We start from the raw sequence: 19057 nt of genomic DNA on the forward strand, positions 1-19057 counted from the left end.
CATATTATTAACTAGCTTGTACCATGTTTCGAGCGTGTTTATTCATTGAAAAAATGATTATCCATATTGTTATTGGTTATTGGGCGTAAATTATGATATTTAATATTCCTAGAGCTGTATATTACGTTGATTAACGTCTCTTATATCTGTTAGCTTAGTGAAAATAAATTTATAAGGATTGTACAAGCACTATCTGCTTATTGTCGTCATTGTTAATAAGGGCCGATTATAAATAATGTGTGTACTTAATTCTTGCTCACGGAAGTTTGAGAAACACTGTTTTGTTTATAAGTAATCTAATACTAAAATGAATGGAGTATACTTTTGTTGACACTTTGCTGCCCGTAAGACTATTTACTCTTAAGTATTATAAAACTTAATTCTAGTCAAATGTATAGTGACAAGTTATTCTTTACTTCACCGATCTATTTCCATGCAGTCTTTAGTCATTCACTACTTTTTTTTACGTAATCGTGAAATTCCACTGATGAAACTTGTCGTGAAACATTGTTGTCTCTGTCTGTCTAAAAGAGGATAAGAGGGATAACTTTTGTGGTAAACTACAGTATTGTTGGGCAACGTTGATTGCATAATTTATGGTCACTTTTGTTGGCCTGTAATTTTCTAAGCTTTTTTGAATTACCTCAAACATAATTCATACTTTCTTAACACATTTATTAAATTAATTAAAGTTTTATCTCAGCTTCTAAAAAATAAGAAGCTGCATATTCTATGACATTTATTCGTTCGTTAAGCACAAAAAAAGCTTGAAACGGTCTCTATGCATTACTGCACTATTCATTTAAAAAGTTCGACATTTTAAAAAATTGACGGTCAAAATTGGATACTTACTGACCTTGAGTTTTTGTTTGCGTTTGTCATCTTTTTTATTTTTTTCGTAAATAATTTTATTGAAAAACCAGTTATGAGATATTTTGCTGTATATTTGTTATTAAATAAATAACATTATATGTACTATTTATAATCGAATAAAAATACGTACCTGGTACGTTTGAATTTTATTGTGTTATAAGTCGTCACAGAACTGTTTCCTTTGTTTACTTTGTTTCCATTGTATGCAACCTCGTGTGTGTCATTGTTTATTCCAAGCTACTTGCAATGTCGTGTGTAATATTGTATTATACAATTTTAAAAGTATATTAAAATTCTTATAATTTGAATTTAGAGTTTTAATTTTTTTATAAAACCCATCCAATGAAACCATTTTAAAATTTTTATAATGTTAGAATAAAGAAATGCATAAATCAATTTTTAGTATCTTAAAAAATTATCAAAATAAACATCAAAGTAATTCCAAAATTGTTGTAAAGAAAATGAAAAAAAAAACACCGGAAATAAATGAATTAGGAGAATTGTTGTAGGTGAAAAATGTCTTACACACTTTTCGGGTAGCTATTTCAAGACATGCATTGTCGAAAATCTGGCAAGCGCCCAGAGCCGGACTGTGACACTGCCAAAATCAACAGAGGTTAGTGTCCTAAAAAACTGTTGAAGCAAAGGCCAATCATCCTAACGAACTGCCGGGTAAGTCGTTACCGTTGTACTTGCTCTCGTAGCGAAACCTTTTGATAATTACTACCCACGCCATTTATTGGACAGTAACATTTATGCGACGATTTTACAACGATCTTTATAGTCGCTTTGTAAAAAGTATTTACGGAGCGATTTTCGATTTACATATTATATGTACGACGTTCTTAGGGTAAAGGAAAACATCGTGATGCAACTTGCACATATCTGCAAAAAAGCCAACCAACCTGTTGACCAAGGCCTAGCCGCCTCAAAGTTAGGGTGAACTCCGACCCTCTCAGTAGGATGTTTAGTGAGCTTATATCGATATAAAAAAAAACATTAATAAAAACAATTAATTTTTTATACTGGTAACAAAAACCTGGTTACCACTAGCAACGAAAAAGTATGAAATCGTTCTTCAAATGTTGATTAATCACCATGGAAACCGTACTAACGTCTTTGCATGTCTCGTTACCAAAGATAATGGAATAAAATAATTTTCGACGAAACGTTAAACAGATCAATAAAGCCGGGGTAATTCAAGCTGATCACGCGATATGTCCGAGACAAAGGTAAAACCCGACCTACGTAGCTTCCCTTCCATCTAATTAATGTGACTTAGGGACATGCAAGCGAGGGTTGGGACGTCAAACTTTGCGTGCTTTTTTATGTTGTTTCCACATCGAGGGAATATTTGACTTTGACATAATGTCCGTAAATTATTCTTTAGTTATTTAGATTGCACGATCTTTGTTTATTAAATCATAGTTTTTGTTATACACCGAAATTAGGCTCACCTTGAGTAACATAAAATAAGAACCACTATCTTTTTATAATAGATTTTGATGGTAACAGGTTATTCCAAAGAAAACTAAATCGAATTTAATAAGTACATTACGATCTAGTACCGACCATGGACAGTCTACTGGATCTAATAGTGAGTATGACATTACATCTAGGTCTCGACCCGTAGTTACTACAAAGTAGGATTGGCGAAGGTCATAAAAATTAGGACCCAAACATTTGTTTGTAAAATCTGGTTCACCGACCCCACGTGGGTTGAATAAGGAAAAATGTTGAACCGCTCAGTTATTACCATCTCTTAGAAAATGTTAACGTCTCCATTATTTCTCAGGCAGTGTTGTAGAAGACACCGAAGGTGACGTTGGTCAAATAGGAAAACATATATCAAAGGGATCAGTGACGATAAACAGGGATGAGTACTTACACTCACACAGAGAATTAACTCACGACTACCAACAGCTAAAAATGAAGAACAACCTGCTACATAGGAGATTTGCTGATTACTATAAGTATACACCATATCAAACAATTCGGAACTCCATAGAAAACAATAAACACACGTTTTATTATTTGATATTAAGTTAATAATGCTTTCAGATAACTATTCTTGTAAACAAGCTGTCTCCCGCGACTTTGTCCGCATGGAAATAAATGTAGCCAATGTGTTCTTCCAGACTGTGTTCTACATCTATATCAAATTTCACTGAGATCCGTTAAGTCGTTCCGGAGATACCTTCAAACAAACATCCATCAAACAATCCATCCAAACATTCGCGTTTGTCATATTAGTCAGATGACAGCGTTGAGGAAAGTTTACAAAAGATACTGCCTCCAGAAACCTTCTTAGGCATCAATTTTGTGCTCTAAATTAGATACATACAACTAGGTGGTTATAATATTGCAACAATTAATTAATAATACGCTTGTAACCAAGCATTATCTGCCCAAATACACTTGGAATCGTATGTTTAAAATTTTTACTATACACTGTTAATCTCTGGTACTCAATTTAACCGTTATGTTTGAAATATATGTTAAGATGTCATTCTTTTTTAGAAAAAGAAAACTTGAACATGTATTGAAGCCATTAGAAAATTCTGCTGATTTAGAAGAAAAATATCAACAAAAATTGTTCACATACGCGGAACTAAAAGACAAGGAAGAAAAAGAAATACATGATGTAAGAGAATAAGACACAATTTTTTTTTTCTTATGAATATCTGCCAATTTATTATAGCTAACGCGCTAATCAATATTTTTGCTATTAAATATGCTTAGTCACAATCTAATAATAAAATCCGTATAAAATTATTTTAAGCTTTATAATTACAATTTTTAACGAATATTTAAAACAGGATTTTTATTTAACACAAATTTACATTTTCGTCTCTTTTATGATTTTTTGAAAATGGAAGATAAAATCCAAAATTCAAGCTGTAGAAAATCAATTCAAGCATAATTTGGAAAATGCGGAACAGAAATGCGACGAACTTATACAATTAGAAAGGAGCACTGGCGCAGGATTAATTTACTCTAAAACGGGAAAGCCCATGGGAGACAAGGTATACATACTCTCAACAATAATGTTTTTGTCATTTGTATTCCACTAGCTGTCGCCCGCGACTCCGTCTGAATCAAAATAAAACTTAATTAGTACCTTATGGGTTTTCCAGACTATGTTCTCCATCTATATCGAATTTCAGCGAGATCTATGCAGCCGTTCTGGAGATAAACAAACATCCATCCAAACATTTGCTACATATGCTTACATATGCTATGTTCATGTCTCAAATTGAGTATTTAAAACAACTTAAATCTTGAATTGCAAAATAAAAAAATGCAAACAGCATAGGTCGACAATTAATACGTTAACACGGTCTGATGTTTTGCTTAAAGCCAAAAAGCCATACTGTTGTTAATAAAAATAGTATAAAATGAACTTATTATTCCAGACTATAGAAAGATTTCTGACGTTGCAAAGACACAAAGCAGAACAAGCTGCACAATTATGTTTACGGTACATTAGAGTGAGGAATGCCGTGGCTGAACTTGAAGGTGTTATACGAAAATTAGAAACACTAGGCCCGGGACTACATGTAGCTCACTTCGAACAAATGTACATCGACAAACAAAACTATATGAATAAAATTGAAGGTAAAATAGTTCAAATTGAAATTGGTACTAAAAACATAGCTCAAGTTAATAATAAAAATTATACGGAATTGATCTGAGTGTTAAAATCCTGACTTTTATTAGAGATAGATTTTTTTAATCAGTCATGTTCCGTGTCTGTTTGACTTATTATATTGAAATTATGAGAAATATTATTAACTTAATAATGATTTGATTGTTAATAGAACGAGAGGACGAGCTGATAAAAAACCGCACGAAATGTACTGAACATAATCAAATTTTGGCGCACATTCGAGAGAAAATGCATCACACCGACGAAGTTATTGACTTTACAGAAGGTGATCTAGGCGATGCAGATCTAGAATTTTTGAAAGCTAGAGAAAGACTAGGTCATGCAAAAGTAAGTAAAGAGCAATACGATAAGTACAGGAAACTATGGTTATTGATTTTGGTATTCCCATTTCTTAAAGAATTATCACTTAAAAGGCTACGATATAAAATTCAAAAGAATGTATTAAACTCAATGGTGTTGCAACAGCTGGCTTAACACACTTATCAAAACAACAACGAAACTCACGCCTGTAATCCAGAGGGGTAGGCAGAGACCACGGACCTCCATTTGGCATGACCAAAGGCACATCCGCAATCCACTTTTTGTTCTTATCACACTCCTCTAATATTTTTAATCAAGAATTGAAGAAAAAAATGATTACTAATTTATAACATCATTTGAAAATAAAATACAGACTCATTTTGAATACAGGGGGAACGCGACAAACTACGTTGGTCGCTTGAATCGGAACGAATGAAGGCAGGTTTGCTTACGAGAAGGGATTTGTTGCGTGACTTTCAAGACGCAACTGACGAGGTAAAGTATAGACCTATGAAATTATACAAGTTATGATTCAATATAAAAACAGAGGATGAACTTCAATTAAAATATAATTAATATAATATTTATAACATTGTATAGTAAATCACAAAATTAATTCTCGTTATCTCCCTGACCTTGACCCACTAAAGTTACGTCGGAGTAACATGTTTTAGTTCGTTTAGTATAATTTCAGGTTGTAAATTTAAAGGAGAGAAAATCTCAACTAATGCAACAAATAACAAAAATAAGACATAAATTACGAGAATCTCGTCGCCAGTATCAGTTCCAGCCAATAGCGGACGAGGAATTAGATAATCTGTCTTGATGAGTATACAAATATATTAAAGGTGTTTATTATTTTATATACATATCTATGCATTTCTATTAAATGTTAACGAGTTGATTTTCTTATTTAATAATTGTTTTCTTTAGTATAAATAAATTGTTTGGAAATTATAACTGTTTTAATAACAAAAGAATTAAAGTAATAATTGATCAAGTTTTAACAATTTTAACAACATTTTTAATGAGTTGTCTAACCGTGGGTTTCTGAGACCAAAACATATAGAAATCCCTGTTATCTTTGACAAAACAGAGAACCTGTATTAAACGGAGTTTTTAGTCTCAGAAACGAACGGTTAGTAGCTAGTTTATTCGTTCAATTCGGTATTATTCCTTTGTAGCATGTTTTGGATATGTCACATAAAGTTTGTTTCTATATAACATCTTAAGAAATGTACTTCTTTTGTTTTAGTTAAAACTTTTAACGTTGAGAACGAAATTCGGCTAACTAATTAAAAAAAGAATAAAATCGATAATGTATCTTCGTGCTTCGAACATGTTTCTACGTTATTACGAAACATTTGCTCCAGATATCTCTGTAGTTGCGACAACTTTAATATAAAATTGCTTATCATGTTAATGATAAGTCGACTCCGTTATAATAAGTTAATACCAATCTTGAACTGCATACGTTATTAATCTGACCCGTTTTATATTCTATACAAGCTCTAGTTGACATCTTACTTCTTACTAATATTATAAATGCAAATATTTGGACGGATGGATGAATGTTTGATTGTAGTTATCTACAGAACGGTTGCATAGATCTCGCTGAAATTTGGCAAAAATGTAGAACATAGTCTGGAAGAACACATAGACAACTATTTTTTTTAATTCCCCGCTGACGAAGTCACTGGCGACAGTTTAGTAATAATTGAAGGACCGTATATTTGAATTATGAAATGTTTAAATTAATTTGCATTTATTTCAACTCTTCGTAGTATCGACGGCTGATAAAATTTAATAAAATATTTATTTCTGTAGAGAAAAATATTTATTTTTGTACCAAAATAAAATTGTACAAACATTTTACAATTTATTTACACAATAACAATGATATACGAATGAACTTTTGTACCGTCTAGGTATTATGCATTTTAAACACTGACTAGCTAAACCGGTATAATGCTATAAATCTAGATATATTATATATTTTTTATGCTTGCTAAGTAGATTACATATATATTATTATAATCTGTATATTTGTGTTAAAATGCATGCACTTCTTAAAATAGAAAATATTGTATCGCGAAGCAAAATACGAACAAAATTTTTTCAATTAAAAGTTTGAACCGCACCAACAATAGTACGAAATGGAGTCTGAAAGCTTCAGTTGCAGTTACATTATTGCTACTGGATTTTATAACAAGGAATGTAACATTTATACATGTCAACAAAACCAATATATAAATCTATACAAATCTTTTTTAACAATATAATTGGTCCCTTTCATTCTTCACTTCGGAATCATCATATCAAAATGTACTTCAGTCACATTATAAATATTTTCATTCACAATATGCAACTACCGTGTTAATGTAAAAGATTTCGTATTGGTCAAATATTCGGAGGGTTAAGAAAGATTCAATTGATTTGTATTAAGTATAGTAGCGGTGATTGAGTTGGCACGTCGGACAAGATAATACTCTTGTTTCCAACATGCCAAATCAAATGGGAATAATATTGGATTATTGATCAAATTCAGCAAAACATAACAACGTCGTCATCCATTTCTGGCGGTTAATTTAACAGATTCCGGTTGTTCGGGATTCTCTTCTCGTATCAATGTGCCGTGTTTCCAGCCCTCAGGGTAGCCGTATTGTCGGACGTCGTCCCACCACTGCTGTTGACCGTCTGCCCATATGCAGTAAACGACGTTTGTGCCCACCAGTACTATGAAACATACCCAAAATGCTGCACGCCACTGCACCAGTGTTGACTATGAACAAAGAGATTCAAATTAAGTTATAGAGCAGACATTCGTTAATAATTTTTATTTAAAAAGGCTTTAATAATCGTGAGTAGCAAAGACGTACTACGTAAGTAACTTTTTCCACGTAGTAACGAATTAAATCGAACTTTTGTACTTCTCACTAACATAATCAACGTAAAACCGTAAAACTAATAAAAACCATTTATATGTCTACTTCCTTATATACATTTTTGTTTCATATACCAATACTTACGTCAGGTGTCAACAATCCAATTAGATACGGTGTCACAATACCCGCAAAGGTAGATGTCGTGTTTACCAGTGACGTCAGAGTTCCAGCATAATTTGGCGCCAAATCCAATGCATTTACCTAATAAAAATAATTATGCAAATGTTAGCTTTACTAATACAAGGACCATAAAGTCACAGAAAACACAGATATTTTTAGCTTAGCATTTTAATATTTATTTATCACTTGTTTCATTGATAAATGATGTTCATCAATTTCTAATAGCTATTGTCTTGGCAATATCAGTGGACTTGTAACTAAAAAATGTACTCGCCTTGGACCTTAAGTTTGTACAACAATACTAATCAAATTTAAAAATTATCTTCAACAAAATTCAGATTCATAGCAGACAATTAACAATATTGAACTATAAATTTTATTTAAAAATATCAATTACCTTCATACCGCTGTAGAAACCACCCATCAGTGCCATTGATAAGATAAAGTAAACCATAGCAGCTGTGCGATCGCATCCCGAGTACGAAGCTAAGATTATGCAAATCGCAGGACCAGTGGCCGCTAAAAAATAAAGAAGAGTTATTATTGGCACACGCAAAAAAAAATTGTAGACGACTATCACCAGATCTTTTATTTAAAAATAGATTAAAAAAAGAAAAAGCTGTAACGCACAAATATAATGACGTCGATCACACCTATAAATATCACCTAACAGGTTCAAAAACTTGTCTGGTCTTCGCAGGAAAGTTTTTGGACTTGACTTTAATACCAAAAATGAGAACTTTCGAGTTATACTGTATACCACATTTTAGAGCTTTATCTGTAGTACCTGTATTATTAACTTACCTATTGTCGTATGAATAATTCTGCCAGTTTTGATTGTATGCCATCCCTTCTTGATGCACAAGTCACATACGAATCCGAAGAGGAAGGAGCTGATCCACATGGCGACGTACGGTAAAGCTGTCAAGGTGCCAGTAGTCGCTATGTTGAATTTGAGCACGTCGTGAGAATATTTCGGCAAATCTGTCACCATTGTGTAATAACCCCAGTCATGACCAACCTGCAATCATAAATAAAAGGTTAAGTAACCATAATTCGTGAAGTTTAAAATAAATAAATACATATACGGAACTGTGTAAGAATCAATGTATTTTTTAGATTTCTCCTAATTAATCCTTTGTCTCACTATTGACTGATTTGATTTGGATTTCGCGTCTGTATCTTTTTTTAATATGTGTTCGGTACTGATGCACTGTGGTACGTTACTTTAATGACGAATGATATTTTTAAATTTCGCGGTTCAGTTTACGCGGCTAATGTGGGAAATTCTACTCAATTTTTATTTTCAAGCACAAGCGGGTAGTTTTGAAATCCATCTCCGCTACGGACGAGCGCGGGGCCCGTGGGGGTGAGCGGGGAAGATAGTGAGTAGGCAGTAGTTAGTAGTTAGTACATAGCATCGGAAATGGACGAAATTAAAAGAACACATTGGACGTGTCGACTTTCTAGCGAACAGTGTCGCTATGTTTACGGTACCGAGTTCGGTTTAATACTGACGCGTGTATAGTCCGCTTACGGAAAACTTTGTATTCGGTGCACCAGGAGTGCAGCATTGCTGGCGTCTTTAGACTGTGTGCCAGTGACTTATTTGACTCGACTGACACCTACAGAATGACCAGGTTGGTACGTACCACTTCATTTTTTTGCAATATTACGCCAAGCTTTGCAACGCCTAGTCTCAGGGTGGTTCTGCCGCGGGACTCTAAACCGTGCGGCACAATACAATTATTCAGTTATATTTTCATTTATTAATTAGATCTACAAATCAACAATAATAAATATTTGAACAACAGTTTTTTGTTTTCAACAATAACAAATCATTCGTTCGAACAAAAGTATGCGAAATTGAATAACTACGCCCACAGCGCATTACGAAGCAAGTCTGCCGTCGGGCCGTCCATCTTGTTGAATACAACGTGTTGCTCAAGGCCCCAGCGTTCGATATTGTTTACGCAACATTATTTACGCGGTTATATCCAAGTACAAACATTTTAAGCCTTTTAAAAATCTTAATAATAAAAACTTAACAAAGAGGATTTCCTCCTACTATGCGTCTTCTGCTCCGCCAAATTACTTCCTTTCTTTTCCTTATAGGAAAAGAGGGTGAAGGGGAAGGAAAAGGACTAAAATTTGGTTCTCAGCACGGATATGCATCAGACGAAAATCGGAATCGCTTCCAAATCACAAATGTATTCTGACTATTGTAGCTGGCGTCGACCACCACACTTCTTCATTTACCATTAAATTTTTTATAATGTAAAATATAATTAAATTTAAATATTAAAATAAACTAAATGTGTTTTTAAATCATGTAACAAATCATAATACGAAACAATAAATTTAAATATACGTTTAACTATGCATTTGCATTTAAATATTTGCATGGAGTTCCTTCACGGTGATTAGATAATGTACAACGAAGCAGATGACCTTGAAGTTGTCGTAATATTAATTGTATGATTAAAATAAAACACGTTTTCGATTATTTTACTAAAGAAGTGGATAAAATGTAAATAATACTATAAAGCGGTTCTTAGTCTAATTGCTTTTGAACTTCAGTCTATCGTTAAAGTTATTCTATTACTACATATTAGTTATAATAGAATGTTACTGCAAGGCGTATAAAATGCAATACAAATTCACAAAGTATCATTCGTTGCATTTTTATAATCTTGCTTTCTGTCTCTGGGAACCGAATCCAAGCCTAGCGTTATAACAAGTTACTCTAACAACTGAGCATAAGGATAAAACTAAACGGCAACTTAAAAAGCAAATGGTGTGCAGCAATAAAAGCGAACAACTCACAGCCGCCCACACTAACGCCCAGACCGGCGCGGATCTCAATATCGCCTTCCACGGAACCGGATCCTTTGCGGTCTTATTCTCGGCCGTTGTAACGTTCTTATTTAGGTAATTTAACTCCTTCTTTGATATGTACGGATGGGTGTTCGGTGTGCTGTAGCATAGTAGACTCTGAAATTGTAAAAACGTTTTTATATTTGATGTTATTAAAATAAGAGTGATTCTGAACAACACAATAACTAAGCGAGCTCAAAGGTTTTATCTATACTAAGGAAAAATATTTGTTTAACATTGGAAATTCTGTAAGACTAGGTGACTATTGATTGTTGAAAACCTTTAGCATTCAAAAAGTTCTTGAGAATTGCCGTAGATTGTATTTTAATTACTACTTTACCTTGCAATACTTTTTAAGTACATTATTAAGATACATATATCATAGCTTATACTCATGAATTAGTCATTTGCATTATAATAGTAAATACTATACACATCATCTGATTGAATTACGTAAAATAATAGCAATTTAACATGAACTAAGATCAAGGACACGCACTGTTACGGAAGTCTCTGTTCATTTATTTTAGTACTGGCTATCGTCCGCGACTCCGTCCGCGCAAAATTTAAAAAAAACTATTAGTCGTACCGTAATGTAATATAGCCTAATGCCTTTCTCTATAAATGGACTATCCAACAAAAAAATAATTTTTGATATCGAACCAGTAGTTACTAAGGTTAGCGCGTTTAACCAAACAAACAAACTCTTCCCCTTACATATTAGTACAGATGTAAATGAATTAGTACTTGACTAGATTACTTTATCTGGCTTATTTAGTAATATTCGCAAAGAGAAATAATTACCCATAACGTAAACCAAAAGATGCCGAATCCACCGAAGAAGTAGAAGACATAAGCCCAGTCTCTACCGTCAGCAAGCAATATTCCGGACATGAAGGAGCCGAATATATTGCCTATTTGCGCACCGCCGAATACCAATGCTCCTTGGAACGAGCGCTCATGGGGAGGCACCCATCGCGCTAACATTATCATTAAAGCTGGCATCGTCGGACCCTGCGAAACAAATGATAAGCTTTATATAAAATATTACATCTACGACCTTTTTAATGAGAAGAATCCTATTTTTGGTAGTTAATATTTTTAAATTACATTCTTATGTCCTTTTTACATATAAGCTCTACATTATTGGTGTTCTGTTGGTTTGTATATTTGCACTGACAACAAGAAATTATTTTTCTTAGTCCTAATGCAAACGTTTTTATATTCGCATATATTTGTAAAATACCTCTCCCATTCCTTGTAGAACGCGAAGTATGAAGAGCCACGTTGCTCCACCAGCTCTGATAACTATGGGGGTCAGGAATGTGAATAAAGCTGTGCTCAACAGACCAACACCTAGGGTCCATTTCCCACCAAATCGTTCAGCCAAGTAGCCACCGGGAACCTGGGTTGCTGCATAGCCATAGTAGAAACCACTCAGAATAAGCCCTTGGGTTTTTTCGTCCCATTCAAATGTGGCATACTGAAAGGTAATAGAGAGAATTTATGGCTCTGCATTTTTTTGTATTCAGCGATCGTAATCCATTTATTGCGAAATCATAAAATATAAAACGAATATGCTATTCTAGTGTAAAATTATTTTATACATTTTGGTATACGATGTGTTATCACCTCTGTCTAGTATCGTCATAAAAGTAGGTTAGTTTCGGGCACCAAAAATACATTGATTTTTGATTTACATTTAGAAAATTCTCATTTTCCATCAGCGCTTTTAGATTTATTTCAAAGGACGGTCTCGTCACTGTTTTCCTATTTAGGTCAAATATAAAATAAATGATTCAAATGGCCATTTGCTTCGAAGTTACTTTAAAATATCTTAATTCGGTAGTGACAGATGCCAAGTTAGTTGAAAGTGAGCCTTAGTAACTGTTTAAATAAACCACTTTTAAGATTGTCGCTAATTTAGATTATTTTCCAAAGACTCCTTTTTTCATCAAAAATGACATGATAATTTCGACAGTAAAAATTCAAGCGTAAGCAAGTAATATTGTTAAAATAATAAAATTAAAGATGCCTCAAATTTAGGTCATCATACTAAGAGAATAAAGGTTAACATTGCATTAAATGGCATATGTTAACCTATTAACTAGAAAATATATTATTACGAAAACGTTATAGCGTTTATTTCTTCACATCTATTTCCGGTTACAAGTGTGAACGATACGCGACAACTCCACCCACACACTTCGGTCTTCGAAAAGCTCAAAGTGACCACACAAAAAGTATACCTACAAATTATGTCATGGAAAATTTGTAGCACATTTTTTATTATCTTTAAATACCAGAATCTCCCTTAACTTCACTAATATGATTGACTATCATCAGGCTTTACACATGGAGTTTACATTTCTGGCAAAAGATAGAAGTAAGTGAGTAAAATAAATCCCCAGAATTCTGATATCTGATCTCTGATTTCTAATATTAAATAGTAAAACTATAGAAATGTCTTACCGGTCGTGAAATCGCTGTCGCGTTACCAATAACTTCGTCGTCAGGACATGCGTCAGGATCGAAATGGGATCCAGCACTTTTGGTGTGATTGACCATCTGTGTTATTGCTAAATTTAGACAAACTCGCATCGTGTATGCATTGCACACACCAAGAAGTCCCATCACACCTAATATATACCTCTGTGGTATCACACAACCTGAAAAAAAAAGAATTTTTGATGAATGAAGATATCTCGTCTAGAAAGCCATGCAGGAAAATAGTCAAGAGAGATAACATATAAGTTAATTTGTTTAGGTTGATTATTTAATATCATACTAATATTATAAATGTGAATGTTTAGATGTATGGATGGATGTTTGTTTGAAGGCATCTCCGGAACGGCTCAACGGTTCTTTATGAAATTTAGCACAGATGTACGACATAGTGTAGAAGAATACATAGGCTACTTATTAAGTTTTTTTTTTTAAATGCAGGTGGACAGAGTCGCGGGTGACAGTTACTGTTAATAATAGTTTTAATAGTGCTATTATTGTCACCAGAAATAATCTGTGTCATTAGTATGTCTATGGTTAACATGGAAGTAAACGTTAACAGATTATAAATTCTTACATTCCTGTTGATCTAAAATAAGCGGCTCATTTATCTGTGTACGCAACGAATGTAGAATAATAACGAGTCAGACACCTTTACAACGCAATATGCAAATAACAAGAACTTGAAAGTACCAGGTGATCAGACTTATTGATGTAATATTAATTTACATTCGAATTTAAACCTTATGAAGGAAATTTTAAGGTTGAAGGGCCGTCAAGGGAATGAATATATTAGACTATCTTATCATAGATTTTGTGATAACGAAATGGTCTCGATTGAAAATTGTGCACCGGCATCTATTCTGAATAGCCTGATACCTTACAAAATCTTCGGATACATCAAATGAAGTGTTCTTAAGGAAATTAAAGAGTCATTCTTATGAAATATAATTTTTGTTTCGTAATTTTTTTTTATTTTTTTGCTATTTTTCACAACTTTTTTTTTATATCAGAAGGTGGCAAACGAGGGAGCGGCCACCTGAAATCGCTGAAATAGCGAGGTGACCGTTGCCCATAGACATACGCAATTGAATATGCGTTGCATACCTTTAATCGACGGAGGAGAGGATGCACAGAAAGAACATATTTTCCCTTTCCGTGAAGTCCGCTTCCACTTCCCATCCTATGTAAGGCCTCCGGGACGCACACTCATCAGACGAAACGCGGAATAGCTTCCACTTCACGCCTGTCTTCTGTGTGGTCGTGGTATTCCACCGGGCGAGCCAGGCCAATTCGTGCGAAGATGTTAAAGCGGGCTCTACCACTGTTAAACTACTAACAACTAATTTCAAACTAATTTTGTTTTTAGGAAAGGCATTTGGTGACATTGATAAATACATTTCTGTGCTTTGTCTACCCAAATTCATTACATCAAGGCAAGCATACATTTCATAGTGTAATGTTTTTTTTTTATCATTCACATGATTTATTAAAACACGTTTTAGTGCAGCTTTGTACTTTTGTGATATTTATGTTTGTTGAAAATTTTTTTCTGTTATAGTATTTAATTCAATTAAATGTCATCACTAGTAGTCATAAAATACTTTTTTGCTTTTGCTTTTTGCTAAATGCTTTTGCTTTTAAAACCTAACATTTTATTTTACTAAAGAATTAAGTACTTATATGTATATTTTTATAGCTTACATGTATATAATCGCCAGTGTAAACCCATAGTTAGACTTACATGATCGGAGTGTCTTCGTTAACGCGTTGTCTTTTCTACTCGTTGGGATTTGTGTTTTCTGTCCGAGTAAGTTGTGCGCTTGCACAACATTCATATCGTCCATTTCGTACCCAGACTATTTTGTATTCGGTATCTGGAAGTAAATATAAAAAACACATATTTTCTATAGGTAAATATATTTATTGACATTTATCTTGTGCTTAAGTTATTAGTTAGGTAATATTATTATAGATAAAGTAGTTCACATGTTGATTTATTTATTTGATTTTATGGTTCACCTTTAGACGACATCTACATAAGAACGCAGTGTTCTATTTCTAGAATGTTCGTGACTATTTCTCAATATAAATAAAATGATAAACAATTTATCTTATCGTATTCAGAAATTGATCTTGAATGTATCTGTTCATATCATTTAGTAAATTGCTAAAGTCAATTGTATAATAGTTTTTGGATTAAAATATTTATCTATTTAGTTTGAACACTTTGATGATGTTAATAGGTCAATGTTTGGTTCGTTGAGTTCATTCAACACCTTCAGTGCCAACGACAAATACGTGACTCGTATTGTAAATCAGAGAATCACTGAAAGTGTTAACATTGCAATAGTGAAATTCAAATAATAAGTAAAAGTCTATCTAAGTTTATCTTACTGTATCTTACTTCTTACTAATATCTTACTAATATTATAAATACGAATGTTTAGATAGATGGAGGGATGGATGGATGGATGTTTGTTTGATGGTATCTTCATGGATCTTGCTGAAATTCGGTATGGATGTAAAACACAGCCTGGTATAATAAATAGGCTACTAATTATGTTTTCTTTTTTCAATTCCGGACGGAGCCGCGAGCGACAGCTAGTTGGTAATAAATTATAATGAACCTAATAAAAATGTATCAAATAGTTATATAAGCTCCCTACCAATAATCTTAATTATAGAGTTGCTAATTTATAAAGCAGCAATACTTAAAGGCAATAAAATGTTATGTGAACCATGAAACCATTTGTTGAGCCCATGTGTGTTAGTGATGCCGTCATTTTGCGTGACGTAATCTCAGTATAAATGTTAATTCAAAAGCTTTGATAATTTTTGAATAAACAATCACATTATTTAACCGATTATCTCAAGTAATATTCGTATTTACATATAAAGAAGTACGCTGAAGTTGGTGTTATTAAACCAAGTATGATAGCAATTTGCAAAATTTGCAAAAATGTTGAACTTCTTCGCATAAAACGTTTGTACTTAAAAAGGTGCTTTTTAATTATAATATTATTTTTTTCAACACAATTTTTGTACTGTAGAACTAGGTTCTCACCGGGCTTATCATGTTGAAAATTCTGGTTATTTTAAAAAATTGCTCAAAACGGATTCTTTGGTAAATCAAAAAAATTGTTAGTAAATTAGGGCTGAGAATTAAACCACCTACTCGATAATGACGCTTAATCTATAAGGATCTATAAGGGTTTCATACTTTCGACTGCTAATTATTGGCTCAGAACTTTTAAGTTATCAAATATATATTTTTTTAATTTTAATTGTGCGACAGTTAATGTTAAATTTCTTTTAAAAGTGTTAAAAATATTTATCATATATGATAAATAAAATAACAATGTTCTGTCACCATACATCAAAGTCGCAACTGCGCTTCCATTATTTTGATACTCAACTTGAAGTGTATCCGATAACCGATAAGAATATCATAATTACCTTATTCGTAAAAAGCCAATAAACACTATATTTTTATTTCATTTGCTATAATATAAATAGCAATAAAAAAAACAAAATATCACTAAATCACACGCGTCAGTTGCGCGGCACTATTCGCAAACAACAGCCAATACTTATCGTATATTCATATGTTTGCTCGTACGCACTATACGAGTGTCGCCGTTGGCCACATGGCGAATATTGTCATGGACCGTAACGTTAGGCGCCAAAGACCAACATGAGGTTGTCGGCCTTGAATGGATTGGATAGAGTCGTGTGAACTGGTGATACCTGTTATGCAGTCGGCGAAATCATTCGTGTGAAATCTATACGGCGGTATTGATTGTTGTTTTTGTGATATCAATGGAAAATTATATAAAAAATTATAAATTATATATTGGCTTATGTATGATTTTCTCTGATTTCTTAAATACATTGTTCTGTTAAATGCTAATCCGTTGGTAAGTAGTCCGTCCTTATGTATCACTTCTAACTGAGGAAGAAAATTGGCCGTTTTAGTTGCTTTTGTTAAAAAAAAGTTTTCCGCTACAAAATTGTCGTTAACTTATGTCACATACAAATCATAAAGTTATTTATGTATTATTGAATTACCTTATTTAATTGTTAATGAGAAATTTCATTATGTATTTTCCGGTGCGTTCTTAGTAAATAATATACGGAAAACATTATATAATACCGATGCACACTTATAGCTTGAAGTAAAACATATTTTATCTTTTAATGTGTCACCATAGGCATTCTGTTGAGCAGTTAAGTATAAATAGGTCTGATATCGGTGCATACAATATATTGAGTCAGTCAATTTTATATAACACTGTCCTGGTTACAGTTAGTATTAGGAATTTGAATTAAGGGCATTACACATATGTCATATACTTGAGATTTGCATAATAAAGTAATAAAAGAAAATGAAGTTTTCATCGCCATCTCTACACTAGTTTTGAGTTGTAGCCTTATTTTTATTTATCTCATAATCTGACTCTTATAAAGCAATTACATATACAATTTACCATATACCTTTGTTTGTTTAAAAGAAATAATTATCATCAAATAGGCTGAAATTGTCTGTACGTCTCAACATACCGTTTAATTGGGAATGTTAGCGAACAAGATTATTCGTGTGAATTGCAATTGAGATTGATAGTCCCTTAAGCCGGTAACACATCTTCAGTTTTAACTTAACAACCGGACTGTTCGGTTAAAACGGATCGTGTGTAGCAGGCTTTATTCCATATTAAATTATTAACAATGAGCAAATGTTTGACCACATATTGTAGTTTGATAGCTAAATGCGCAATCAGGCATGAACTGAGATTGGTTACACAGACTGGTTTAGTATTGTTTATGTAATTTTATTAAGTAATTACTTTATGTATGTACATTAATATTAGTAAATATAAAGATGGAAAAGGTGTGCCGCAATCGTGAACAATGTAGGTCCGTTGTCTCTGCCTACCCTTCTGGATTATGGGAGTGAGTTTTTTTTGTTTGATACTTTGTAAAATATACATTTTATTTTACAGAATAATGACCCAGGTACTCAGGCAATCATGATGCTAAGTGACTAATAAGTGGTTAATCGTTGATTTTTGAGACCAAAACCTCTGTACATAACATATCGTCATCCCTTTCATTATCTTTGACAAAATAGAGATATCAATAAGTTTTAAAAAGGGTATTTTGGTCTCATATACCCACGGTAAGCATCTTGATGCGTGAATAAAAATACTAAATTCAATTGTTTAAACATGATTTGTTCTGTTGCAAAACGTTGCGAACTGCGATTAATATACGAGGTCTATGACCTCTGCAACAGCGGACAAACTTGATCCGCCTGTAAATACAAGCCAATGATACCGTATCGTTAGAATTTTAATTGTTCAACAAGTTATATTAAAGGTCAAACGTCAATGGATATGAGGACTTGTACTGATTTTAAATTGTCATAGTATTCTTCATATACCTAACTCTCTATTGATATATTCGACTAGCTCGTGTCCACGGATACATCCGCTAGGAATTAAATAAAACTTTATTAGTAGCCTATGTGTTCTTCCAGATTATGCTCTACATCCCAAATTTTGAGAGCGTCGGTGGCTCAGGGGTTTCAGCACTTGACTTGTAATCTGCAGGTCCTGGGTTCGAATCCCGCCATGTACTAATGTGTTTTTCGATTTTCGATTTACATATGTGCATTTATCCGACGTTCTAACGGTGAAGGAAAACATCGTGATGCAACCTGCACATATCTGCGAAGAAATTCAAAGATATGTGTGAAGTCAACCGA

At 33.1% G+C, this 19057-nt stretch overlaps 2 protein-coding genes across 2 annotated transcripts; one reads left to right on the forward strand and one right to left on the reverse strand.

The window, feature by feature from the left end:
- The first annotated feature begins 1978 nt into the window (after positions 1-1978).
- Positions 1979-5737, forward strand: LOC106118878 (coiled-coil domain-containing protein 96). The gene is made up of 9 exons (XM_013313642.1): positions 1979-2105; positions 2389-2470; positions 2669-2846; positions 3394-3517; positions 3753-3899; positions 4290-4491; positions 4695-4870; positions 5234-5338; positions 5538-5737. Exons 1-9 carry the CDS (start codon positions 2091-2093, stop codon positions 5667-5669), a joined length of 1161 nt encoding a protein of 386 aa, XP_013169096.1. The 5' UTR covers positions 1979-2090; the 3' UTR covers positions 5670-5737.
- Positions 5738-7101: 1364 nt separating this feature from the next.
- On the reverse strand, positions 7102-16830 carry LOC106119099 (putative inorganic phosphate cotransporter). The gene is given in 10 exon segments (NM_001312533.1): positions 7102-7625; positions 7873-7989; positions 8306-8427; positions 8713-8929; positions 10735-10902; positions 11590-11799; positions 12032-12268; positions 13258-13454; positions 15035-15167; positions 16750-16830. Coding segments are annotated over 9 exon segments (1587 nt in total). The 5' UTR covers positions 15138-15167; positions 16750-16830; the 3' UTR covers positions 7102-7409.
- Positions 16831-19057: the final 2227 nt, after the last annotated feature.

This window comes from Papilio xuthus, unplaced genomic scaffold (genome assembly GCF_000836235.2).
Source record: "Papilio xuthus unplaced genomic scaffold, Pxut_1.1 DF827542.1, whole genome shotgun sequence".
NCBI classification, from domain to species: domain Eukaryota; kingdom Metazoa; phylum Arthropoda; class Insecta; order Lepidoptera; family Papilionidae; genus Papilio; species Papilio xuthus.